Below are 26,842 nucleotides of genomic sequence, written 5' to 3'. Positions count from 1 at the left end.
CGTCCGGTCTTATACAAACTCTTTGTATAAGATACCCCACTCATATATCTCCACATGAATGATCAGGATCAGACCATTTGTAGCACTTTACTATACTTGAATAAAAAGAAAAAAGTATCGCACGATCAGATCGCTCGAAACTAGGTTCTCCATTTATTCTTTCCATATTAAAACCAGCCGTAGTGTCACCAGGATAAGGTACCCAACCTTATCCATCTACTACAAACCAATTAGGTTATAATTTAAACATAATCTACCTTTATGTCTCTACATACATGTTTAAATTACATAAAATAACTTGGGATTTTTGTAATTGGATTGAGTGTATGCTCATAAAATAAAAATTATTTTAATAATAACAAATTACTTATATAAAGTTTACAAACTACGAGAATACATGAGAGATTTAGGATATCAATCCCAACACCAATTAATCTAGATATTTCATTAGATTACCTTTAAAAATTATCCATGCATTGATTCTCAATGTGTGTAGACTTCTTCAAATGTTGGTTTTACAAAATGAACGATTAGAGTAAATGCAATTAATGATTCTAAGAAAACATATGACTAAAAGTTTCACACAATATTTTCCAAATGGAATGTTATGGGGGAGGGGGAGGTGGAAGTGTTAATTGATATACTTACCAAAGTTTAGGGTTTAAAATGATACAACTATTAGCTATGAAGCAAGACACAGATACGGCTACACGATACGGATAAAATCGGATATGACGATTCATCCATTTCTAAAAAAATTAAGATACGGATATGTCTAATGATGCATAATTTATATATATATATTTTTAATATATATATTTCTAAAAAAACGAGAATACTGATATGTTGAAGATACATTTTTTTTTCTTTAAAAAAATCTAGGATATAGATAAATTTAGCATACAAGATAATAAAATAGCACAAAATAAAATACAAACACTGAAATACAATACAAAAAAGCAACATCTAGATGTTGAAGTACAAGAGTTAATAAAAACAATAGAAAAGTGACTCATATTACAAAGAAGAAGAAGAATATTAGAGAGAGAAGTATGAAGATAAACGTAGAACTTATTGTTGAAGATATCCAAATAGTTTATATTTTGGTGGACTTTGTGGGGACTCAAAATGTGAAGATGGAGATATAGATGATTCTAGTCTAGGGTTTGTTCGTTATTTATTTATTTTTTTTCTTTTAGTTTCAGACTCAAGTAGTGAGCTTTTTAAATAGGTTGCCTAATTTTATATTAGGAAATATTAAATGAGTTACTTGTCTTTTTTCTTAAAAAACAAAAAGTACTCATTGAAATAGATACGTCAAATCGCATGTCAGATACGTATCTAGAAAGTATCTGAAAGTATAAATATGTCAAAGCGCGTGCCAATTACGTATCTGGGAAATATCTGAAAGTATCAGTATTCGATACGTGTCTGATACTGATTCTTTGCCTCACATGAAGTATCTGTGCTTCATAGACTATTAGTCTACAAGTTAAATTGATACAACTCCTAATATTTAGGGGTATAAATTGATATTTTTCTTTTTTCTTTTTTTTTTTCGTAGGTGGGGAAAACCAATACCTGTTTTTGAGTAAGAAAAACCAATAATTTAATGCTACAATTAAATGTGATAGGAGAAGGATAGTATATATATTGAATTCCATTAATAGGAGAAGGAAGATTAATAGAGTTTAAATAAAGGATTCTTTCATTAATTGAGTTTTTATTTTTAAAGATTTGTGTTTATTAATTATTGATGTTCTTATGGTTGGAACTCAAATAGGATGGATTATGTTTTTTTTTTTTTTTTTAATTACAAATTTAGTCTCTAGACTTTTAAAATTTATGTTTATATGATCCTTAAACTTTAAAAAATGTCCAATAAATTTTCAATTTTTCAATTTTTGTGTCTAACACATTCATGAACTTTAAAAAAGTGTCGACTAGGTCCCTCAAATTTCAATTTTGTATCTAATAGATTTTGACATATTCATATTAGAAAAAAAAATTGTTAATTGATCCATTATATACATATAATTGAATTTTGTATCTAATAAATTTTGACATATTCATTTTAAAAATGGTTGAATATATAAATCAAAGATCCTATAAGACACAAAATTAAAAATTAAATAATAGTTTTTAAAGTTGAAAAATCTATTCGATATAAAGTTAAAAGGACTTAAATTAAACACTTCTCAAAATTTCATAAACTTGTAATCTAACTTTTTTTTTTTTTTTACTTGATTTTGTTGTGAATAACGATTTTTTTTTGGTTGAGTTAGAATATTACTTTAAACCTTTATTTAAAATGTTTGATTGACATTAAACTTCACATGGGTGATAATTTGATGGTTATTTTTTAGCAATAATTTTCTAATTTGATTCAACAGTTCCTAGTTTGACCCATAATTCAAGTTGGGTTTTTAGTTTTTGATTAACCTTCATTAATAAATTGATTGAGTTTTATAAAGGAGACTGAGTGATCTCTTGTATATATATATATATACGGAGTGTGAGAGTTTGTCAAAGTGTGGATCAAAAGCAAGGTTATTTGGGGCGGCATAGTTAAAGGTAATTTGAAGAGATAATACTATGGAAGATGAATTATTTCTTGAAGCTCAAGCTCATATTTGGAATCACACATTGAAATACATTAACTCCATGTCTTTGAAATGTGTTGTTGAGTTAGGCATACCAGACATTATCCACAACCATGGCCAACCCATGAGCCTTTCTCAATTAGTTGAAGCACTCCATATTCATCCCTCCAAATCTCAACCCCTTGCCCGCCTTATGCGTCTCCTCGTTCATTCCGGTTTCTTTTCTCAAACTCAACAACAACTAGTAACAAAGTACGGTCTCACACCGTCCTCTCGATTACTCCTCCGGCGCAACACGACGACAACAACGACAATCGAAACCTTACCATTTTTGGTTCTAATACTCCATCAAGCTATGATGGCTCCATGGGAAAGCATGAGCAGCTGGTTGCGTAGTGAAGAGTATGGGTCGGCCTTTGAAATGGTGAATGGGAAGTCAGTATGGAAGTATATTGGGGATGAGCCTGATTTTGGGAGTTTGTTCTATCAGACATTGGTGTATGATTCTCAACTGATTGGGAAACTTGTGAAGAGGCCGGAGTGTCGAGAGGTGTTTGATGGGGTGAAGTCTATGGTTGATGTTGGAGGTGGTGAAGGCATTGTGGCTAAAGCCATTGAGGAAGCCTTCCCACATATCAATTGTATTGTGCTTGATCTTCCCTACCAAACCACAAAAGATTTGAACGTCATTGGAGGAGGAAATTTGTTTGAACCAATACAAATTCCACCAACCGATGCAGTCTTACTCGTGGTATTATTCCCTTCTATAATTACAACAATACTGTTCAGATGTTGATATTTCTATCACTATTTTCACACTCTCGCTAGTTAGAGATATCAACATGAGGGGTGAATCGATATTTTTATTATAACGTAGAGAATTACACAAAACATAAAAAAATAAGTAACAAAATATCACTAAATAATATAAATAGTAGATATGTTAACTTGTTTTAAAATCATAAAAGATATTTATTTACTATTTCAAATATACTTTTTGATTTTTTTTTTTGTTTTTATAATTTTTTTTCAAAAAATTTCATAAAAATTGACATTTTCATTGATATTAACATTTTGAATCTTGGGTGTAGCTAGCCCAAACTACACCTTTCTCTATACATCCCTTCAATCACAAAGAAAAAAAAAGAAAATTTTATACCTGTCTATGTTCAACACATGATGGATACAACTTTTTTTTCTTAATTATAAGGTTTAAATACTATAGTTTTAGTTTTTACTCATTTTAATCATTGTACTTTCAAAACATATATTTTGATTCATATACTATTAAAAAATGATCTACCATTTTAATCCCTATTTGCAAGGTGTTAACACAAGTTTCAATATTAAAATAAATTGGAAATTATTTGATACATATATAATTCAAGGCAACATTCTAAGAAATTTAGTGAATCAAGTCATGGGTTAAATTTTTTTATTAAAAGAAATTGAGATAAAACTAAAAACGACGAAGGGACGAAAATGATTATTTTTAAACGCATAAGGTCAGCAAATGATATTATTTAAAAAATATCGAGAATAGAATGAATCCAAATTAAAAATATAAAAGAGAATTAAACTATAGTCTAGACTGAACTTCTCCATGTTGGCTAGTGCTTTCAACGGCGTCTTTTTTCTTTTCTTTTAGTGCAAGCCCAACTTGAGTTTTTTCTGCTTGGTGTGCTTAATTTAAATTAAATATTAAAATAACGGTACCATTTTGTTTTCATTTTTAAGCTATAATTTTAACTTTCTCCTTTATTAATAATATTTGTTAATACTTTACACCTTTTAGTATTAAATCATTCATCATCTTTCTCACAAAGTTAAAAACTACTCCTTTAAAAAAATAAAATAAAAAATTAAGGGTTATTAGCAATTACAAATTTAATACCGAACCTGCGACTTCATAGAACATTAAGGATCAGATTGAATTGACTTGAGATAAAAATATTTTTTAAAAAATTAATTTTTATTTAAACATTTTTTTTATAAAAATTGATTAAAATACACTTGAAAACCTATTTTGAGTAGTAACTAAACACTTAAATTTCTTTTAAAATGGATTATTTTTTAAATCAAACACTTGAAAATGTATTCCAAACATATCGTAAATGACTAGCTATTATAAAAATCTTAAATTAATTATGGATTAAGTGTGAAATTAGGTACTCTTAAAAAGAATTTGTAAAAGTCAAATTCATCTTGGCATAGTAGTACTAGAACCCTAAACAAAACATCATTTACAAATTAACATATTTGACCGAATTTCAAAATCTAAACTATAATTCTTAAAAAAAAAAAAATACATGCACAAAACTAATGAAATCATTCAAAACACTTTTTAGAAAATTTCTAATATTGTACATAATATCAAATAACTTTTTGAAAATAACACTCACAAACAAATTTAAATAAAACTAAATAAAAATGTAAAAAATCATACCTGGTTGAATATTTACACTAAATGTATAAAAACATACAATATATATATATATATATATATTTAAAAAAAATGCATGTATGATTGTAGTATATTAGACAAAGTAAATAAATCTTTTTTCAATCTAACATTGGAGTGAAAATAGAAGAAGATAGGGACATAACTCTTGTACAAAATAAAAAAAATCATATTAGTATTATTTATAATATATTAAGAAAATAGTTTAAAAAATGGCCAAAATATCTATAAATCTAGTAAAAAAATACATAAACATGTATTCATGATGAACAAGTAAAAAATAGCCAAATAAAAAATTTATGAATTTTAACACTAATTAATCATAGTGTATATTGATTTGGGAATTTGATAACAATCAGTCAGTTCTACACAAGTACAACGATGAAGAAATCATAAGGATACTGAAGAATTGCAAAGATGCAATTACTAATAGTAATGAAGGTGGGAAAGTGATAATCATAGAGGCAGTGCTGGAAAAGGAAAAGCAAATGGAACATAAAGAATCAATTGAAACAGAGCTTTGTGGTGATGTGTTGATGATGGCTACTTTTAACACTACAAAGAGGAATGAGAAAGAATGGAAGACTCTCTTCTTAGCAGCTGGTTTTAGTCACCATAAGATAACTTCTTTCTTGGGTTTAAGGTCTCTTATTCAACTCTACCCTTGATTTCATCCTTTATCTATAACTTCAACATGTATTGCAGTTCCAATAAATGCTAATATGCATGCCCTTGTTTAAGTTAATAATACTTCATCAGCCATAATAAAAGATTGTCAAATAAAGAATCAAATTATTATCTATTTTGCAAAGATTAGTATTTTGGAATCAAAATCATAAGAAGGCATGTATTTTGATGCAGCCAATTTGACCTCCAACCCGCTTCAAATTTAAACAAAAAAGAAAAAAAAAAAGGAAATTGCAAATATAGCAAATGACTTTCTAAATTTGCAAATAAAGCAAACATTTTAAATTCCATTTATGTACTTTTTATTATTTTTATTTCACCCTTGTTTGTTAATCAAAAGGTAAATCTAATCTACTCTATATTTTTGTTATGGTGGATTTTTTTACTTGATTATGGTGAATTTAGGAAATGGTTAAAAATAATATGTTTAAATTTTTATCTTATAAAACTAATATGCTTTTTAAAAACTCGTTAGAATAGTTTTTCTAGGTCTATCTCATCTGAGATCGGCCACCGATATTGAAAATATTTTTTTCTAACTTATCGATTGTTTTGAGCTGTTTTGGTATATCTCGTCAGAATTACACTCTGAGATTTACTAATTTTTCTAAATGTTATGTAATCTTCCCAAATTTTTCTAAAATTAAAAAAATCACACTACCAAGTATTACACAATTTGGAGGTAAATTATTTAGGGGCACTTGCAAAAAGGGCAAAACAAAATACATTAATTAGGCCCATAGCCCACATATTTATTATTTGTAAAAAAGGCAAAAACGCAGCCTGACCCACATGTAAAAGGTCACAATGGCCTCATTACTAATATAAATTCGATATACTTACTACACTATTGATATATAGTTGATACATTTGATACACTTCTGATATGTATTTGATACACTTATATATAACTACTATACACTTTGTACACTTGATAGACTTGATAGGTTACTAATACATCACTTGATACATTACTCATATTTGCAAATGCTCTCTACTTGTTTCTCCCTCTCTATCTTTCACTCTCTCCCAGCGAAATTTTAAAATATTATTTTAATTTTGTTTTATTTATTTTTTTGTATAAATCTGTTTTAATTTAGAACCGACTCCATAACGGAGCCACCGCCATGTATTTCCTACAAATTCTCGGTGGACACCGATCACCCTCTCACTATCGGAATTTCGTAGGACAAATCTTTAACCACCAGCACCATTTCTCAACAAAAACAGTACAACTTCTCACGCCCACACGAAATTTACCGAACAAATCGGTGAAAAAGAGGAATCGAATTACATTCTGATCGTTTTCTACACAGAAAAATTAATTGATTCTAAACCCGGACTATTTTATTTTGGATTGGGTTAAAAATTTTCAAAAATTTAAAATTCAGATCGAATCATAATATATATATATATATATATATAAGGCAGAAAAGAAACCAGTTGACGCCTGACGGTGGACTGGTGAGAGAGAGAGTGAGCCGAGAGTTTTAAAAAAAAACAAGCCCTCGCCGAATGATTTTTATTATATATATTAAAAAAAAACAAAGAGAAAATCGAGCATCGAAACCCTCGCCGAAGTTCACCCTCTTCGCTCGCCCTCGCCGAACGGTCGCCTTCTTCGCTCGCCACCGAACGGTGCTCGTCTTAGTCCGAACTCTGAAAACGAAAACCCTCCGCTTCCGATCCGATCTCCACCTTAGTCCCCTCGTCAGATCCGACCCACGCCTCACGTTTCCAATGAATTAATTTTGGGTACTTTTACTTATCTATTTAATTTTAGATTTTATTTGGCATTTGTGATCTATTTCTTCTCCGAAGTATGCATTTCTTCTGTTTTTCTAGACATTTGTACAGATTATTGTGTTATCCACGAAAGGTTGATAGTTTTAAATGGTAAATTATTAGAGGTTTTATTTGTTTTGCTGTCCAAGTTTTTTTTTTCATTCAAAATTAATAAATTAATTTTTGTTCCATTCAATATTTGAATTGTAAATCGCGATTCATTCAGATTGAATAATAAATTAATTTTTGTTTAATCTCGCGATGTCTTGAGAATAGTTAGATTCTTCAAAGTCGTCAAACTTCATCGTGAGAAATAATTTAATTTTTATTGTGTACATAAACGGTTTATGTGTTATTGATTGATGATTGATCTTTATACATGAGTTATTATGAGTTAATTGAGAAGCTAGTATTTGTTTTTTTAATTGTATAGATAGGTATAATTAGTTGTTTACTAGTTTCATTTATTTTACAGATGGACAGTAGTAGTGGTAATACCTCCTCCTCCCCTCCTAATGTTAGCCAAACTCCGGAAAAATATAGCACCTCTACCTCCCAAGTCCAATCGAAAGAGACCTAATATACCAACCTCGTCTGTGTGGGATCATTTCACAAAAATAGAAGCAAATCCTAATGATGAAGCTAGGTGCAAGTGTAACTATTGTGGTAAAGATTAATGGAAGTACTTAAGAAATCAATGTAAAAAGTACCCATATAAAGAAGAAGAAAAAGGACAAACCACCCTAACTCTCTACCTTCAAATGATGGAAAAAGAGTCAATGCTAGTAATTTTGTAACGACATTGTTTAGCCAACAAGCGTGTAGACTAGCATGCGCTAAGATGATAATTATGAATGAGTTGTCATTCAAATTTGTTGAGATAGAGGATTTTAGACACTTTTGTAGTGTTTCGTGTCCTAAGTTTGATGTTCCATCAAGAGTCACAATCACTAGAGATGTATATCAACTTTATCTTGAGGAGAAAAAAAAAAAGTTGAAATCATTTTTAGTTAAAAGCTCTCAAAGAGTTTGTCTTACGATCGACACATGGACTTCGCTATAAAATGTGAGCTACATGGTCATCAAAGACTATTGGGAAGATGATTGAGAGTTGTTTGTTGGAATGGGGAATTGAATTTTTTTTTCCATTACCGTTGATAATGCAAGTTCTAATGATGTGACTATTTCTTATGTTAAGAGAAGACTTAAACGTTGGAAATCGGTTGTTTTAGATGGAAAATTTTGCATAATGGAAGAATTTAAAGCTTGTATGATACGTTTGATCATCACCTAAGCGAATAGAAAAATTTAAAGCTTGTGTGAAACAAGAAAAAATTCAGTGTAGGACTCTTGTTTGTTGTGGCAACTAGGTGGAATTCTACTTATTTAATGCTTGAACATGCAATTAAATTTGAGAAAGCTTTTAGAACTTTAGAGGAGGAGAAAGAAGACTCAGATTTTGTTGATTACTTCGAGGAAGATGACCGTGGAAATAAAAGATTGGGACCCCAAAGTACATCGGATTGGTTGACTGTAGGTGTGTTTATTAAGTTTTTAAAAAGGTTTTATGAAACCATCACAACGATAAGTGGATCTTCATATGTGACTTTGGTTATAAGGAAATTGATAAAATTCAGTTTGCTTTAAACAAATGGAGCAATAATACCAACTCTATTCTAAGTATGATGGCTATGAATATGAAGACAAAGTTTGATAAGTATTGGGGTTCGTTTGAAAAAATGAATAAATTGATGTTTGTAGCTATGGTGATTGATCTTCTGTACAAGTTAAAGTACTTGAATTATTATCTTTCGAATGTTTATGACAGTGATGTGGTAATGAAGAAGGGGTAAAATGACTGAATGAATACGAGCTCACTTGAGTGATTCTTCCTTTCAGTTGATGGACCGAGAAACTTCTCCCCCCACATACGAGAAAAAGTCACAAATAGAGGCGAGAAAAGGCATATAAATTGTTTACTCGAGGGGATAATAGAAAGAGAATGGCTTTCTTGGAATTTGGCCAGGGCCTGAGTTCGAGAATGTTAGATCCTCAATTCAACATCGAGTTACTCCACCAGACATTGAGAGAGCTGTTTCTGATGTGAGATCCGAGGAGACTCGACTTGAGCCTCAAAACTAGGTTGCATGGTCCTCAAGAACAGTTGGTTCCATAGAAAATGAGGGGGAATTGGCCCAAAAATTGGATAGGGGGCCAAAGTAAGACAGTGAAAAGAACAGGACATCTTTCACGTACTGAAAGGCAAGCCTTTCTCATGGGGAATTCTCCAACTACGATCAAGGAAGAGAAAGCGGGAGTAGTCTGTTTTCATCATTTATATGTAATAAAGAATTTCTCAATGCAATCATACAGGACGTCAGAATAACTGGTAAGGAATCGTGCCTTGAAAAAAAAAGAACGTCCCAACCATCAAGACCTCCCCTTTCCTTTGACCAACGGGTCCTCGAACCAACCTGTCGAGCGCCATATTATTGGGAATAACGAAAGCATCTCTAAATACTCATTTTTGCATATCCGAAGCTTCGCGCACTGGGAAAACGCTAACGCGACGGGGCACGAAGTTCGAAAGAAAGGAATAAAAAAGTTAGATCAAGAATAGCCAAAGGCTAGGAAAGCAAGGGGCCTGATCGACATTCTTGTTTACTCTGATCTGGTCGAGGTGGTTTTCGTTTACCAGATGTGATGAGTCGACATCGAGGTGCCAAACGCAGGGGGATACAAAAAAGTAATAAGAGAGGCACATAGACCAATCAATCGTATTGGTCTTCTTCCGCTTAAATGATTTAGGAATGACTGGCAGCTGATCCCACAAATTATGCTAAACCATCCCGTTCCTTTCTTTGCAGGGTCATGGTTGGGGAAAGACAAATTATATAGAGCTACATCATATATATGTCTAAAGAGTCCTTTTAAGGCTTGTGTACTTTTTTTTTACCAGCCTTGGGTTGGAAAGAGTGCTTCTCGAAACTTGCTCCTTCCTGAGTTTTTGGCAATAATTCTCTATTACATAGCTCTTCTTCTGATTAAGGATATGGTTGAGAGTGTGAAATTATATTTGTATCGTCTATATGACTTTTACAAATCACATAACACTTCGCCTCGAGATAGTCATAGTACCAATGATTCTCAGCAATCAAAGACCGCCACTATAAATGAAGCTGATCATGAGATGGACGAAGAAATAGATGATCTGTGGATAACTTTTAAGAGATTGAGAGAAGAAGAAAGTTCATCGGAAGTGGAGAATGATTTGACTTCTTATTTGTCTGACAAGGTTATAAAAGATAAAGATGATAAAATAAATGACTACAAATATCCCATTTTATAAAAATTGTTCGACATGTTTTGGCAGTTCCGATATCTACAGTCGCTTCTGAATCTGCATTTAGTACTGGAGGAAGGATTCTTGATTCTTTTCGAAGTTCTTTGACTCCAAAAACAGTGGAGGCCTTGATATGTACAAAAAATTGGATTCGTGGTGGCTCAGTGTTACTAGATCTCCATCCACAACTTGAAGAGTTAGAGACGTGTGCAAATATTGAGTCGGGTAATTAAATGATTTTTTTTTTGTACATATCTAAACTGTTTATTGTACATATCTAACATGTATTATGCTCAAATAATTAATATATTTAATTTTGCATGATTTGTTTTGTAGGGAGACCATCATCTCACTACAAGAATTTTGGGCTTTAATGTCAGTTGAAAAAAGTGAAATCGGATGTATAATGTTCGTTTTGTTTTTTTTTTTTTAAAAAAAATGGATCTTTAATGTCGGTTTTAAACCGTTATTGTAGGGGTACCTTTAATGTCAGTTTTAAACCGACATTAAAGACCTGCTTAATTTTTCCCTCTTCACTCTCCCCCTATTTTCTTTTTCCTCTCATTCTCACACTTCCCTCTTCAGATCCTCTTCTTTCTCACTTCTCTCTTCCAAATCCTTACCATTCGTTCGTCGATCGTGGGTGAAAAGTCTGACGTGGTGTAGATCTGGCTTCCATGCAGGTCTGTTCGTTGTGCAATCCACGCTGCCGCACTTAGTCGTCGTGTAACCCGCACCCGTTCGTCGTTCGATTTGAAGTTTAGATATGAAGTTCGTCGTTCGTCCAGATCAGTATGCTCTTCTTATCTTTCCTCTCTTAAACTCATAGCAATTGTTGTTCTTATGTTACGCCTCTCAACTGTTTGTGTAAATGTCTCAATGAAAGCCAGATGCGGTTTCACTTCAATATGTCTCTCTGCTCCTAGATTTGGGCCTTTTTTATGTGTCTATGGCCTTTGAAATTCAATTTGATTAATGGTTTTGTTGTATATGATACATTTGTTGAAGCATTGGCAAGAGGCGTTGCCAAGAGTTACTCCTGCGTTGGGTATGTGTGAGCAAGAGCAGTGAAAGCGAAATGTTGAGCGCAAGGCGCTGGGTAGACAATTGTGTAGCAAATGGGTAGCGCTACACGATGAGGTAGGCGATCGTGTAGGCAGGCACTGGACGATCGTGTAGCAATGCGGCGAGCTAAACGATGAGGTAGGCGATGTGTCTATAGTAGATGTGCGGAGCTAAGCGATGTGCTAGACGATCGTGTAGATATGCGCTGGTGCTGGACGATCGTGTAGGCGGGAGTTGGACGATGGTATAGCAGATGCGCGGGTGCTAAGCAATAGACTACATGATGGTGCTACGCGATGGGCATGAGCGACGATAGCTGTGCTGCGCTAGACAATGAGCAGAGGCGCTACACGATAGGCGAAATGCTAAGCGATAGGCGATGACGTTAAGCGATAGGCGAATGCATTAGATGATAAGGCGTCAGAGCTAAATGATGGAGGTAAACGATTGGCGTGGTAACTAAACAATAGCCTATGCGCGAGATCGTTTACTAAACGATTGAGCTACACGATGGCCTGCTGGAGCTAAGTGATAGATGCAGGAACTAAACGATTGATTGACTTGAGAACATGTGCATTATGCTAATTAAATACAATAAAAGAATGTTTGACTCACTGTTTTAATAAGTTTTAGTTGATGACTCACAATTTTAAAAAGAAGATTCTCTCGTTTATTCAACTATTGAGTTTTCTTGTTTTGCAGGTGCAACAAAGGAGTAAAGATTTGGTATCGCAACCTCTTTATGCTTTTTCTTGGGGAACTCTAGTAAAGAATTTTGCCTTGAATGTACCATTTATACACATTCCCAATAAACACGGATAGTTGAATATGAATTCTGATCACATTTTCACTTTCATCCTTTGTCTTAAACCTTTTTTGTTTGTGATCCTTTGAACACAATGGTCAGACAAAGATGCCTATAACCAGACACTGCTGAAGCTGGGGGTGGGGAGGGGAGGGGGTCTGTTCATCGAAGAATTATGAAGGGATCCATACTTTCCAAGTGGAGAGGGGCAGTAAACTCATAATATTTGTAAAATCATAATGTTTGTATTACTTGTAATTTGTGTTTTCAAGGGCTGAATTATTGTACGACCTTTTAAATCATAATTTTATGAGTTTGTGGATTAAATATAATATATTTGCAATCCATACATAAATAATATGTCATAGCCACAGTGTTCAATGGTGATGTGTCATGTTATACTTTTTGAAATAAGCAATTTGATTTGGAGCATAATGATGATTTTAATGGTAAGTTTTACGCATTGAGAATGAGAAGTGAAAAGACCAAAGATGAAAAAGAAAACTCACTCAAGTCATTCGTCATGCCTCATGGCGCATTGGTGCTCTTGAATGTTATTATTGAACTTGGAGCTTTTGAATATTATTATTGAGCTTGAATTTTATGTAATACGTCAATAGTCATTATTAAACTTGGACTTTTTGTTTCTATTTTGAATGTAGACTTTGAATATTTGGAGGAGAAACTTTGAACTTGAACATTTGAATTGATTATTTGAAGAAGTTTCTTTTGAAGTTTATAATGAATTTATGGTGGTTGTATTTTAATGTAGATGTTAAGATTTCGCATAGATTACATGTTTTTTATTAAATTTTTATTAATTGGTAATATATTTAGAATTAGTTCACTTTTGTAAATATAAAGGTTTATTGACCTACAAAAATCAAATTGTTCAATAGAAAAGGAAGTAATGAAAAAAAGTCAAAATTCAAAAAAAAAAAAAAAAAAAAGTGACCCAACCCGAAAATTTTGGGTTGGGTTGACCCTAAAAAATGAATCAGGTTCATTATTAACCCACACGGATTTTTGGGTTGGTCCACAAAATTCTTCTAACCTGGCCCAACCCAGACCATGCACACCCCTAGGATTGAAGCAATTCTCAACCAAAACCATTCTTTTAAAAAGAAAAAAAAGTGTAAAAGGAATGAGAAAGAAAGGAATTTAACAAGTCGCAGCGAGGAAAAAATACAGGGTGCTAGTTTAGAATTGTTAGAAAGATAGAATTAGAATATAGATAAACGGAAATTAGGAATGAAATATTTGTCTGTATCTACAAAATGAAAAACCTGGATATAATTAACACTAAAACTCGACTTTCTTGGTGATTTTGGGAGGATTAACATCGAGATTCAATATATATCCCAAATTTTACCCAATCTTTTTTGTAAAATTTGATCTTTCCCAAAATTTAAAAATGAAAATGCAATCTTGTTAAATTTTGAAATCTAGAAAAAATAGTTTTGGAAAGTTGTTTTTGTTTTTAGAATTTTGCTAAGAATTAACTTGAACAATCTAATTTGATAACTGGAAAGTCTATTTGGAAATTTGGAAATTCATACAATTGTGAAGTCATAAATTATGATAAAGATTTGAAAAATTACATAATAATTTGATATAATATTTAGTAAAGATAATCAAATTTGGAGAAAATTTGAAAAGATATAAGATTTGGTATAAGATTTAGAAAGATTATATGCAAAATTAACAAATGTCAATGTATAATCTGGCCAGATGTACCGGTCCAAAACAGTTGATAAGTTAGAAAAAGTTTTTTTAACTAAATTTCGGTGGCCAATCTCGGGTGAGATGGACTGAGAAAATCTATTCTATCAATTCTTCAAAAAGCGTGTTAGTTTTGCAATGTGAAAACTTTAAAGTTATTTCTAACAATTTCCAATATTATTTTGTTGTTTTTATTCATTTTGATATGAAGTTGTTTTCATTTAATTAGTTTGAGATTTTGATTGTCTAATTTAGATCTTATTTTGTTGTTTTTATTCATTTTGATATGAAGTTGTTTTCATTTAATTAGTTTGAGATTTTGATTGTCTAATTTAGATCTTGGCATTTGTTAGGCTATGTTTTCAAATTTTTTATATGACTTTGATGGTATATCTTATTTTTATTAATTTGTGCCAATTGATGCACAAAATATAAAATATATCAATTAATATACAATTTTGAAATCAACTAAAATTCATCTTATTAAGATAAGTAACATATAGTTTGGGAAATTGTTATTTTTTACCTAAAAAAGTTTTTGCCATTCAAAAGTAACCTCCTTTTTAAGTGGACATCAATGTTTTGCTTCTTGAGAAGTTAACATTTAATATTAGCTCTTGGAATCTCCTAAATAAATGGTTATTCAATGTTTTGCTTCTTGAGAAGTTAAGATATCAAGACGCGTGCTTCACACAGTTTCTTTTTCCTCTCCAAGAATCCCTTTTCTCTGTAAAAAAAAAGTTCCACCGGCTTATCCTGAATCTTTGTTCATTTGTGTTTGTTGAAGAAGTACCTTCCAATCTTAATCTCGATTCGGTTTTGGATTCCATTGTTTTGGTAGGTCTCAGTATGATTTCTGGTAGGACCGTAATAATAAACCAAAAAACAAAAGTATTGAATCAACAAATCGTTAACGTAAAAAGCTACTAATTTTAAGGAATCGAATTCTAGACCTTTATCCATGCTTGAACTTTAAGGAATTGTAATAAAATGTGAAATGTGTCTTCACGAAAACTAGGAAAGGGATTTGGCATTTAAATGAGTAATTCGCATGGAAGGGCGTAGGGTGACTTTTAAATACAAAGGGAAATCATTTTGTCATTTTCCCCTGAAGTATTGGTAACTAATCTCATAAAGTGTTTACAAGAAAGAAGATAGGGAGCCAAACAGGTCATTGTCGAAGGTTTGAGGCTTTGTCATTTTCTCATAATTTTTAGGGGTCTTATAGCGTCTTAAACATTACGAGAAAGAAGATTGAGTTAAAACTTAAGGATATATTTGGAAAATTCTTTGAAGTGTCACACCCCTCCTGAGCTTACCATTCTAATCCGAAAGGGAGTGTGAAGACTACAGATATTAGGAACTTCTACTGTGTAAGTTTTTTTTTTTTTTTTTCCTATTACAAATCATAACTGAGCTTTTCAGTTAGAAGTGTTTTATACAATACACTATCGTTTATCGATTATAAGATTACACTACTACCATGTGTCTGAACCCTCCTAATAAACGGTCGAGACGAGATGACTTCTGCAATCACTCCACCGATTGGTTCTAAGCACAATCCATCGCCCTCTTTATGATACCTAGTGGGAGGGGGGAGAATTTAGAAAAACATTGGGAAAACATGAGCGAGAGTGCTCAGTGAGTGGTAAATTCGAACTAAAAATTATTTGCTTCCAAAAAATTTTTGGAATATCAATATCATAGCATATATGACCGTTGATTATATACATTCAGTCTAATAAATGAGACCAAGTTGGCATGATCACATAATCCTCCAATTACGTAGCAAAACACCATAAACCAGTTTGAGAAAACAATTTCCAGTACCCCAAACAATCTGTAGAATGTGCACATGTCGACAATTTCTACTAGACATACTCGGGCACGTAGATAACTTCAATCAGATATACTGACAATTCTAATCCAACCTCAATCAGATATACTGATAATTTCAATCCAACATCCATGAAGTATACTAATAATATCTAGGTACAATTTCCAGTTTCCAATCAAACTAATAGGAACAAATATCCAAACCAAGACTCAAAGAGAAAGCAGTCATCCAAACAAAAGAATAAAATTTATAATCCATGAAACCATATTTTTAGATCATGCCAAGTTTACCAAACTGGTACAGATATATAATACATCCAAACATTCAAAAATATAAACCACCCACCGTCAATTTTCTTTCCTTTCGAACTCCCGGTCCTACGAATTTTTGATAAATCCTAAAATTTAGTTAATACTCTCCTAATTATTCTTTATAGTCATAAACGAATCAATAGTGCGTAAATTTCCCAAACTTCTAATTTGATTTTCAATAGAAATAAATTCTCACCATTTCGAATTTACTCATAGTTAAATTCTCTTGATTATTATTTTCCAAATTAGTCTAATTTTCATTTTACAGAACATAAAAATCTCAAAGGACAGAAACATGGATAAACTAAATTAATTGAGCACGAAGATGAAGTTCTTTTTTCTTTTTAGATTGGTCTTTACATAATTACAAAGCTCACACTGAGGTAATATTTCAAAACAAGATCTTATATGGTTCTTAAAGTTTGATTTTTTTTTTTTTTGTTAATGAAACAAACCTTACATGTTTGGTTTAAGATGCAATGAATTGATTTTTTTTTTTGTAGAATGGCTTAAATGTATGAGCTAAACTTTTGGGCATACGATTCTTTTATTCTAAAGAAAACTTTGGCAAACTTCTCTTTTTGAAACTATTTTCACTAGTCTTTATTCATACAAGATGGTTTATTGAACTTATAACTATTGTTGTTTGATGAAAAGGTGTAAAAGCAAAATATTGTACCATACGCTTCTTTAGCTTTTCCCCTTTCTAATTCATCAAATGGGTTTCTTAGGATTGTAAGAGTATTTAGCAGCAGAAGCCGAATCCCTTCAAACACCAAACAGCAAGGACCCACGCCTTTCGGCAAGCACCAGTAGGTAATACATTTTCTTTTATTTTGCAATGATTCATTGAGAAAATATAATGTTTTTGTTAGTTTCCTTCAAAATTTTCAAAGTGGAATCAGTCACTTGATTCTCCGTGTCTTAAATTAAGTTTTTGTTATGCTTAATTAACTTGTGATTCACTTTAACATTAATGCTTTCATAACATTCTTGTTATATTATGGAAGGGTTAAATATGGGATCCACAGATAATATATAGTTAGTGTGTTAGGTAAGTTTTAAATGAATTAAATAGGGGATCTGTTAGGTAAAGGATTTAAAGTTTTAAGGTGTAAAGAATAATTCTAAAAATTTCAAGGATTTCCCGACTAAGTACACTTGAGATGATATATATAAGGAAACATCAAATGTATTGTGTGATTGTTGATAATCAAATAGGAAAGTTTTTTTTTTTGGTGATGTTTGATATTTTCCTGTGTTGATAATGAACTAGGAAATTCAACTTTATGTTTACTTTTAGATATTAGGATTCGAGGTTTAAGTTTTAAAAATCTTTCATAGTCAACTTCCTTGAATTTGCTTGTTTTGAGAAAGACTTCTCCTAATTACCAGTTTTGACATTGTTCCATAGAACTGAAGAATTATTTTTATTATACATGCATGTTTTTTTGTTATAAAATTGCAGTTTGTTGGTGCATGAATGACTATTTGATCTAATAAAGAAAAGCACATTGATCCAATTCTGAAACCCAAAAGCTTTTGTTTCATTATGACGCTTAGTACTCTTGTAGTGACATTCTATTGAATTGTATGTTTAAGATTTCTGTCATTTTTGTGGACTCTAACTTGCTTTACTTTCTTAGCTTTGTTTTTGTTTTACAATATACACGAGTGTTTGTGCATGAGCAATTAACATTTCGAGCATAACTTTTTATCTTCTTTTCTTCTTTTTTTAATATTTTTCTGGTGTTATATTTGTGCTTATCTTTCTAAAATTATTAATTTCTATTTTCAAGTTCAAACTAAGATTTCTATAGAAAGTGCTTATTTAGGAAAATCTAAATCCTAGTTTCACTATGTTCCAGCATGTAACTTTGTAACCTTGAATGTCATAAAGTTTTAGGTGATGTTTAATATGATCAAATAACAAAGTAAAGTTCAATTTTATCATAGAGGAGAGTTGTTGATTTTTTTCTTCATATTAATTAATGGTCCATTAGGTGAAATAATGTATTCGGAGTTTCTGAATAAGATTTGGTAGGGATGGTTGCTTTAATTCTTATTTTAATTTTGTTTTAAGTATTTGAATTATATTCTCAATTGTAAGCTTTGTACAAGCTTTTTTTAGTTTTGATTAATTTACTTTAAATTCTCTATTTTATAATTAAGCAAGTGTTGTGTTGCTCGAGTGAATTAGTTAATTTTGATGTTTGTTGAAAGTTGAATTGTGTATAGAATGATGTTTATTTAGTGCATTTGTCCGATATGCATTAATTATTGGCTTTATATTGTAGTGTCCTTTACAAGTGGGAACTGTCGAATGTGGGTATTATGTTATGAGATATATGCGAGAAATCGTGACTAAAGAGAAGAATATATCACAGATGTGGTATGTCTTTAAACTACTTATATATATTGTATCATTATAAATAGTGTAAATAGTAAATAATATATATTTGACTTTTTATGTTTTATAGATTGATACGAAGAGCTAAGATTGGTCTTGTAAATTTTGGAATTGTTCATATACACGGAAGATAATAGAAGAATAAAATTGTTTATTTTAGTATTGTGAATTGTTACGTTGGATATATTGGGCTGATATGTAAACTTTAAATATGTGAACTGTTTATTTTAGTTGATGAAATTGTCTTATTGAAACACATGTAATGTAGGAAATGAGAAATTGAAATTAATTTTGAATGTTTAATTTGGAAAAAAGAAAGCATAGATTAAATAGGAAATGTGTCAAGAATAGATTACTTGACCATTGTTTCGTTTCAAGATAAAAATATATTTGATTAATAAAAAATGTCAAGAGTAATCATATGATAACTAATAAGTGTCAAGAATTAATACCCTTGACATATTATTAGTGTCAAGTGTATTATATTTCTTGACACAGAAATTGTGTCAAGAATTATTTCTCTTAACGTTTTTACAATATCAAGTTATGACATTATACTTGACAGTCGAATAGACGACACTTTTATTAGCGTCAAGTATACCCTCTACTTAATTTTGGAAAAACATCAAGTAATCCAATTTCTATACTAGTGATGCTTTCTCTGCTGTGAATTTCAAAGGAAAAAAATAAATTCAAAATTTACCTTTGAAGTTCTAAGTCTTCTCGCTTCCTCTCCAACACAGCAAAACTCTAGAAAAACTCCTTAGCAAGAACATCAATCCAAAACGTACATTAGCAACGACACACCATCACAACATCTTCCTTGTTATTCTCAAGGATGAGGAACAATCAGAGAGGCGTAGGCTTCTGATCTTTAATTTTGGTAAGGGAGATTTTACTTTTTTTTTTTTTTTTTTAATAAAGAATTTCACACAGAGAAAACTAACACACCGAGAGAGCTCTTAGGAGGATGGAGATGATGAAGAAGTAGGCTTCAATTTTTCATCTTTGTTCTCACGTTCGATAATGCAAGAGAGAATTAAGGTGGTTGAGGGACTTATCAAATAACTCCCTCCTTTTTTTCATTTAAATTAGAATTAAAATTAAATGTATTTTAATATATAAATATTAACCCATATATATCAATTAACTTAATATATACATAATTAAACTATATGTTATATTACATATAACATATAACCTATAGTATATTATATCACATATAATATGTTTATTATTCTCTTATATAACCTATAACATTAATATGAATCATATTCATATTAATTTTAACCTATATTTTTTATATGAATCACATTAATATAATTAATATTTGAATCATTTCAATTATTTATTTCTCTCATTAAAACTTTATATTATAATATATCATATACATTATATTAATTATATCTTATATAATTAATTCTCTTTAATTAATTTGAACAATTCAGATTAATCCAAAATTAATATGATTCTCATTAATCCTTATTGACCTAACAAAGGGTCTTTATGGACCTATAGAAACTCCAATGATACTCGATTAATTAATTAAACTCCTTAATTAAATTTTTAATTAAATTAATCAACCTTTATTAACTATTGGTTACTCTACTAAAGATCGATAGCTGCACTCTTTGCACTATAGATATATTTCTGTTTTCATTGGATATAACCTATCAACAGTGCTTGACCCTTCACAAATTACTCGTAAGTAAATTGGGTCAAAATTATCATTTTAACCATATAGTTACATCTAATTTCTTAAATACCACTAATCCCTCTAATGAACAATTAATTATTGTCCAACTATAACCTAACCTCTCTAGGATCAGGAGAGGGTGTGGCGCCACATTGTTCAAGCCCCGGATCAGCCCTTAAGGGAGCAATTTATCGACTTACCCTAACAATAGGGAAGAAGAAAATTCCTTCTTGTGTAGCTTTGTTCCCAGCTCCCCAATCAGATGAGTCCCTAAAATGGTAAGCTTATTGAGTCTGCGAGTCTGGCTATCCTTATCCATACAAATCAAAGGACTGCCATCATAGGTAGAAGTTTACAACTCACTCCGAATTAAAGTCAAGTCACTTATGGTCATCTTGGTGAAATATAAGTCTCTTCTAGCAATAGCGTTATAAAAAAAGGCTATTTATTTCGTGGTCCAGTCTTATACAAACTCTTTGTTAGGACACCCACACTCACATGTCCTAACATGAATAATCAGGATCAAATCATTTTTAGCATTTTACAACAATTGTAACAACCATAAAGCAGATCGTATCTGTAGTGTTACCAGGATAAAGGTACTTAGCCTTATCCATCTACTACAGACCGTTCAGGTTATTACTTAAACATGATCCACCTTTATGTCTCCACATACATGTTTAAGTTGTAGGGATCAAATTCCAAGTGGAAGTGTGAGAACGCCTTGCATTCGTTTTTAACATTTTAAAGATACAAAATACAGCAAACTAAAACATAATAGAAAAGGATAAGCATCATAATAAGCATGCATTATAAAGGAGAAACAAAAGGGATGAACGATTCTTACTTTCGTAGATTCCCAAACTTATCAAAATCCCCCTTATTCTTCACACAAACGTATTCTCAATGATTACCGACACTTGGAAGAGGAAGTGGTAGAGAGATTGTAGAGAAAGTGTAGAGGGGAATTCCCTTGGAGGCTAGGGTATAATTTTTGCACAAATGAATGATTGCCCTAAATGGGCTAATAGGATGAATTTATATGGAGAATGGTTTATTCCTTCTTCAAGTATTTTCTTTTTCACCCTTGATGTTAATTAATTAAATAACCCCTTACTTAATTAATTGACACATTAATTAAATAACCATAAATTAAATCTAATTTAATGTATAGTTAATTAATTAATTAATATAAACATCACATGTTTATCTGCTTCCACCTCTCTAACATTATAATTAATTAATTATTCACGAATCTAATTCACATAAATTAAATATTTGAATCTTATAAAATATTTTTCTCTAACATAATTCGAATCATAGATCACATTTATAATTAATTATATATTAATCACATCAATATACAATTTTCGCAATTGATTTGAACAAATCAAATCATTCCTCATTAATATCCTTTAGTGAGCTAACAAGGGGACCTGGTGGACCTACAGATTATAAGCTTCAACGGTATAAGATTATTTGGCTAAACTCATTAACCAAATTAATCAATATTCGTTAATTGTGGGTACATTCCATTAAAGACACGTAGCTACACTCTTCTTACTGCAAATATATTTCTGTATCCACGAATATAGACTAATAGCAATAAGTTCGTCTTTCACGAGTGTTCATAACACTAACTGGGTGAAATTACTATTTTACCCTTGGGTTACCTCTATATCCTTAAGTACCAGTGCTCCTCTAATGAACAACTTGTTTTATGGTCCAACCATTAAATAGAAATCCCTCTCGGGCCAGTGTGAGGGCAGAGCCCTTTATTCAAGTCCCGGAGACACCATTTAAGGGAACACTCATCTACTTTACCCTAAAGTCGGAATGGAGTGAAATCCATCTTGTATTATTATGTTTCCAGGTCCTCACTCGATCTTGTCCCTAAAATTTTATGCTTATTGAGTCTACAAACTAGTCACTTTCACCCATATAAACCAAAGGACCATCCCTCGTGAACAAGAGTTTATAATATCTCAGGATTAAGATTAAGTTACCTAGGTAATCTTATTGAAACAGAAACCTAACTAGTCAATGATGTTACATCTAATGGTTACTATTTTGCAGTTTGGTCTTATGCAAACTCATTCCATAGGATACCCTCACTCACATGTTACCTACACGAACGTGTTGGATTATTACTTTTGTATCAAATACAAAGTGGGTTATATCCAAAGTGTCACTAGGATAAGGTACCTAACCTTATCCCTTTACTATAGACCTTCTAGGTTGTATCTTGAACGTTGACCCCTGTATGTCTCCACATATAGTTCAAACTCATAAGACAACCTAGGATGTTAGTTTATTGGATTTAATATTATATAATTAGTTAAAAATTTTTAATTAACTAAATAAATTTGTTTCATTTTAAAAGGAAAGAAATTTAATTTTTTGAAATTTAATTTTAATTTAATTTAATTTAATTTTAAAATGAAAACTGAGAATTGGTTTTTAAATTTTCATAGTGGAATTATCCAACATTTGATGTTATTAATGGATTAATCCTAAAATCAACACCTAGCCCACTATGTTAATGTCATTTGAAGTGTCAAATGGTTGAAGAACTTAATGTTTGCATGTCTATGTTAAATAAATACTTCAATTTCTGAAATGAAAGTGAAAAAAAAATTATGAGATTTTGGAAATTTCTAAAAATTTTGTCTGAGCTCTCAAACCCACTCCAAACTATATCAAACTTCTCTTAATTCAAAGTTCCACAACTCAAATCCAAAGTTGAAAATAGTAGAGAAGATCCTCTTGGTGGTCCACTGTAAATTTGAAGGTCAAATTCAAGGAGAGCAGAAGGATTAAGGTGGAATTCTTCAAATGTAATGAATTGAAGCCCTTGTATGTGAAAAACTGTATTTAAAGCAAGCTTGTAACTCAAATTAAGTGTAATTAGAGTGCTTAATGATTCTGTTTGCTTCCGCCTTATGCTTGTTTTTTTCCATCAGAGTCAACATTTAAGAGAACGACTTATCTACTATTCCTAGAATAAGGTAGGAGTGAATTCCATTTTGCTAGATTATGTCCCAACTATCTATCCGGTCTTACCCCTAAAATAAAAGGTATATTGAGTTCGGTAATATTGAGCCACTCTCACCCATTCAGATTAAAGGATAATCCCGAATTAACAGGAGTTCATAGTTAACTCAGGATTAAGATCGAGCTACCTAGGTCATCGAATTGAATAGTCAGTCTTATCAGTAAATGGCATTATAAAGTGAAAGTGACTATTTTGTGATTTAGTCTTATGCAAACTCATTGCATAGAATGCCTCTACTCGTATGTCTTCATATGAACGATTTAGGATCACATTGTTTGTATCAAATACAAAATGGGTCGCACCAATAGTGTCCCTAGGTTAAGGTACCCAGCCTTATTCGTATACTATAAACCGTTTTGGCTATATACTCAAACTTGATCCATTTTTATGTCTCCACATATAGTTCAAGTATTCATAATATAATCAAGGATTCTTAGTTTATTAGATTTAGGGTTACAAAGATGCAATTCACATATTCAATAACATCTTTACTGAATAAACATCAATAACAACTTTATTGTAAAATAGACTATATTTAATGTTTTCAAACCACGAGTTTTAGGACATAGAACCTAACATTTGATAGTGTTGCATTTGCTGGAAAAGGTAAAATTCTATGGAGATGTGCTACTCGTTCGCTCTTATCGTGCTTTTGGGAAAGAAAGACAACATAATTTTTTAAGATAAGTATGCCTCTTTTAATTCATTTTGAGCGGTTGTGCAACATACAGTCTCTTGGTAGTATACAAATGCACCATTTTTTTTTTTTTTTTTTTGAAATTATAACTTTTGGATGATTTTTAACAATCAGAAGGTTCTCTTTCGCTAGTGCTTTGGGGAGGGGTCGCCTCAGCCTCTTATCCTTAGGTTGTTTGGTGAGACATATACATTTGTTTCATATATATATAAAAAAAACAAACAAGTCAATTAAATCAAAATCAGATAGCTGGTGACACGTGTATTTTGCAATCTTCATCCATGTTTATGGAGAAAATATTTTAAAAAATGGTTTTGTTTTTGCAAATATTTAAAAATATTTTTTAGAATATGATTGTTGTAGGCCACAATAAGAGACAATGCCTTAATTGTTGGAGGTAGCTTACAATTAGCGGAAGTAAATAGAATCATTAAGCACTCAAATTCAACAATTTTAGCATTTTAGAAAGCATGTTCATAACAGAAAAAAAGGGTTTGAAGATATATCTTTGAAGGCCTTCTTCAATCCATGAATTCAACTTGAATTTCCACACCAAAACCTTGTAGATTACCACTGAACTTCCCTACTATTCTCTTGGACGTTAGATTGGGTGGTGGAATCTAAAATGAGCTGAGATTAAAGGGAATTTTATAGAAGAATGTTGGATTTACTGCTGAAGTTTTGAAGAACACTTCTTCAATCTTCACCAACCAAATTCAACTTTTCATGCATTTCATCTCAACTGAATCAACTAACTTGTTGGGGTTGTTGGAATATTGTTGGGGTTGTTGCTCTAAAGTCTCGTGTCCTATAGTTTGTAAACAGTTTATATGAATACTTGTAATGTTAATATATGATATTTACTTCACATCTTGTATTTTTGCTTAGTTGCTTGTTTTATTTGCTTTACCACAAACCAATAAACATAAAATCCCTGGTTATCTGTATGTGACTCAAACATGTATGTGGTGACATACAAGTGGATCATGTCTTGAGTGATAACCAAAATAGTCTGTAGTATATAGATATAGGAGGGAAACCTTATCCTGGTAACGCTACAGATGCGGCCCGCTTTGTGGAATGGTCACAAGTATTATGACTTATCACAAATGGTCTAATCCTGATCATTCGTGTTGGGGACATGCGAGCGAAGGCATCATATACAAAGAGTTTGTATAAGACCTAACCACGAAGTGTTAACGTCTCGTTATATAACACCGTTCATGACAGAGACTTCACTTCACTAGGATGACCATAGATAACATGACCTCAATCCTGAGTGAGTTGGGAACTTCTGCCATTGAGGGCGGTCCTTTGATTTGTATGGGTGCGAGTGGCCAGGTCGCCAATTCAAACCCACCATTTTAGGGACTCGTCTGATTTGGGAGCTGGGAACTCAGCTACACAAGATGGAATTCACTCCTTCCCCGAGGCAAGGGTAAGTAGATAGATAGCTCCCTTAAGAGCTTATTCCAGGGCTTGAACGATGTGGTGCCACACACCTTCTCTTGGCCCGAGAGGTGTTCACACATAGTTGAACTATGTTGTATNCTTGGCCCGAGAGGTGTTCACACATAGTTGAACTATGTTGTATTGTTCATTAGAGGAATCAGTGGTACTTAAGGAGTGAGATGTAACTACAGGGGAAAAATGCTAATTTGGCTCAGCTATACTTACGAGCATCTGTGAAGGGTCATCGTACTCATGATTGGTTATATCCGATGGACACAGAAATATATCTGTGGTAAGAAGAGTTCAGTTATTGGTCTTTAGTGGAATACCTGACAGTGAACGGATGGTGGATTTCGTGGCTAAAGTGTTTAGTCAGCTATACACGGACCGTTGGAGCTTCAAGCCATAGGTCCATTAGGTCCCCTGGGTAGCTTGGATAAAGTCGAGAACTAGTGTTTGAATTAATTTGAAATGTTAAAATTGACAAGAGGAAGTTCGATTATATATGATATAATTGGATTGATTAATTATATATGATATAATTGGCTAAATGTATAAGATACATTATTTTGGAGAAAATTAGATATAAATATGGTTTATATCAAGTAGAGGAGAAAATACTATAGTAGATATGTGATATCAAACTATAGGTTAAAAATATAATATGATTATATTTATTAATATTTTAGTTGGTTGATTATATGATAATTAACCCAAAATCCCGTTTGGACGTGGGTTAATAGGGCAGTGACGGTGTTATTGTAACTGATGAATTAAAATGAAAATAGTTTTCATTTTGATCATCTGTCCAAAAGAAAAACAGAGAATGCGCTGGTGAATCAAAAATGATCGCTTAAGCATTTCGAGAGCCTATACAATAGTCACTCTCCGCTTAAACGATCGTCCACCTCAT

The 26,842-nt window shown here is 31.7% G+C and overlaps 1 protein-coding gene and 1 long non-coding RNA gene across 6 annotated transcripts; both read left to right on the top strand.

Moving 5' to 3' along the window:
- Window positions 1-2,538: 2,538 nt before the first annotated feature.
- Window positions 2,539-5,856, top strand: LOC120091457 (probable O-methyltransferase 3). The gene is made up of 2 exons (XM_039049490.1): window positions 2,539-3,354; window positions 5,424-5,856. Exons 1-2 carry the CDS (start codon window positions 2,596-2,598, stop codon window positions 5,730-5,732), a joined length of 1,068 nt encoding a protein of 355 aa, XP_038905418.1. The 5' UTR covers window positions 2,539-2,595; the 3' UTR covers window positions 5,733-5,856.
- A 1,343-nt stretch (window positions 5,857-7,199) lies between these two features.
- Window positions 7,200-12,703, top strand: LOC120090235. 5 transcript variants are annotated; one of them, XR_005485462.1, is made up of 5 exons: window positions 7,200-7,506; window positions 8,012-11,104; window positions 11,216-11,254; window positions 11,563-12,383; window positions 12,647-12,703. It is a non-coding gene; the product is annotated as an uncharacterized LOC120090235 (long non-coding RNA). The 5 variants fall into 5 exon arrangements; XR_005485463.1 differs by lacking the exon at window positions 12,647-12,703 and having other exon boundaries at window positions 11,563-11,671; window positions 11,888-12,554; XR_005485464.1 differs by lacking the exon at window positions 12,647-12,703 and having other exon boundaries at window positions 10,910-11,104; window positions 11,563-12,554.
- Window positions 12,704-26,842: the final 14,139 nt, after the last annotated feature.

Source organism: Benincasa hispida, chromosome 11 (genome assembly GCF_009727055.1).
Source record: "Benincasa hispida cultivar B227 chromosome 11, ASM972705v1, whole genome shotgun sequence".
In the NCBI taxonomy this organism is placed as follows: domain Eukaryota; kingdom Viridiplantae; phylum Streptophyta; class Magnoliopsida; order Cucurbitales; family Cucurbitaceae; genus Benincasa; species Benincasa hispida.
Note: the sequence above shows the minus strand (reverse complement) of the source record. Positions and strands in the feature narration are given on the sequence as shown.

Excerpts from the sequence above, each read along its gene's own strand:
- LOC120091457 (XM_039049490.1), top strand. The coding sequence starts at position 2,596 with ATGGAAGATGAATTATTTCTTGAAGCTCAAGCTCATATTTGGAATCAC. Across the intron at positions 3,355-5,423 it reads CCGATGCAGTCTTACTCGTG|TCAGTTCTACACAAGTACAA; the intron begins GTATTATTCCCT and ends GATAACAATCAG.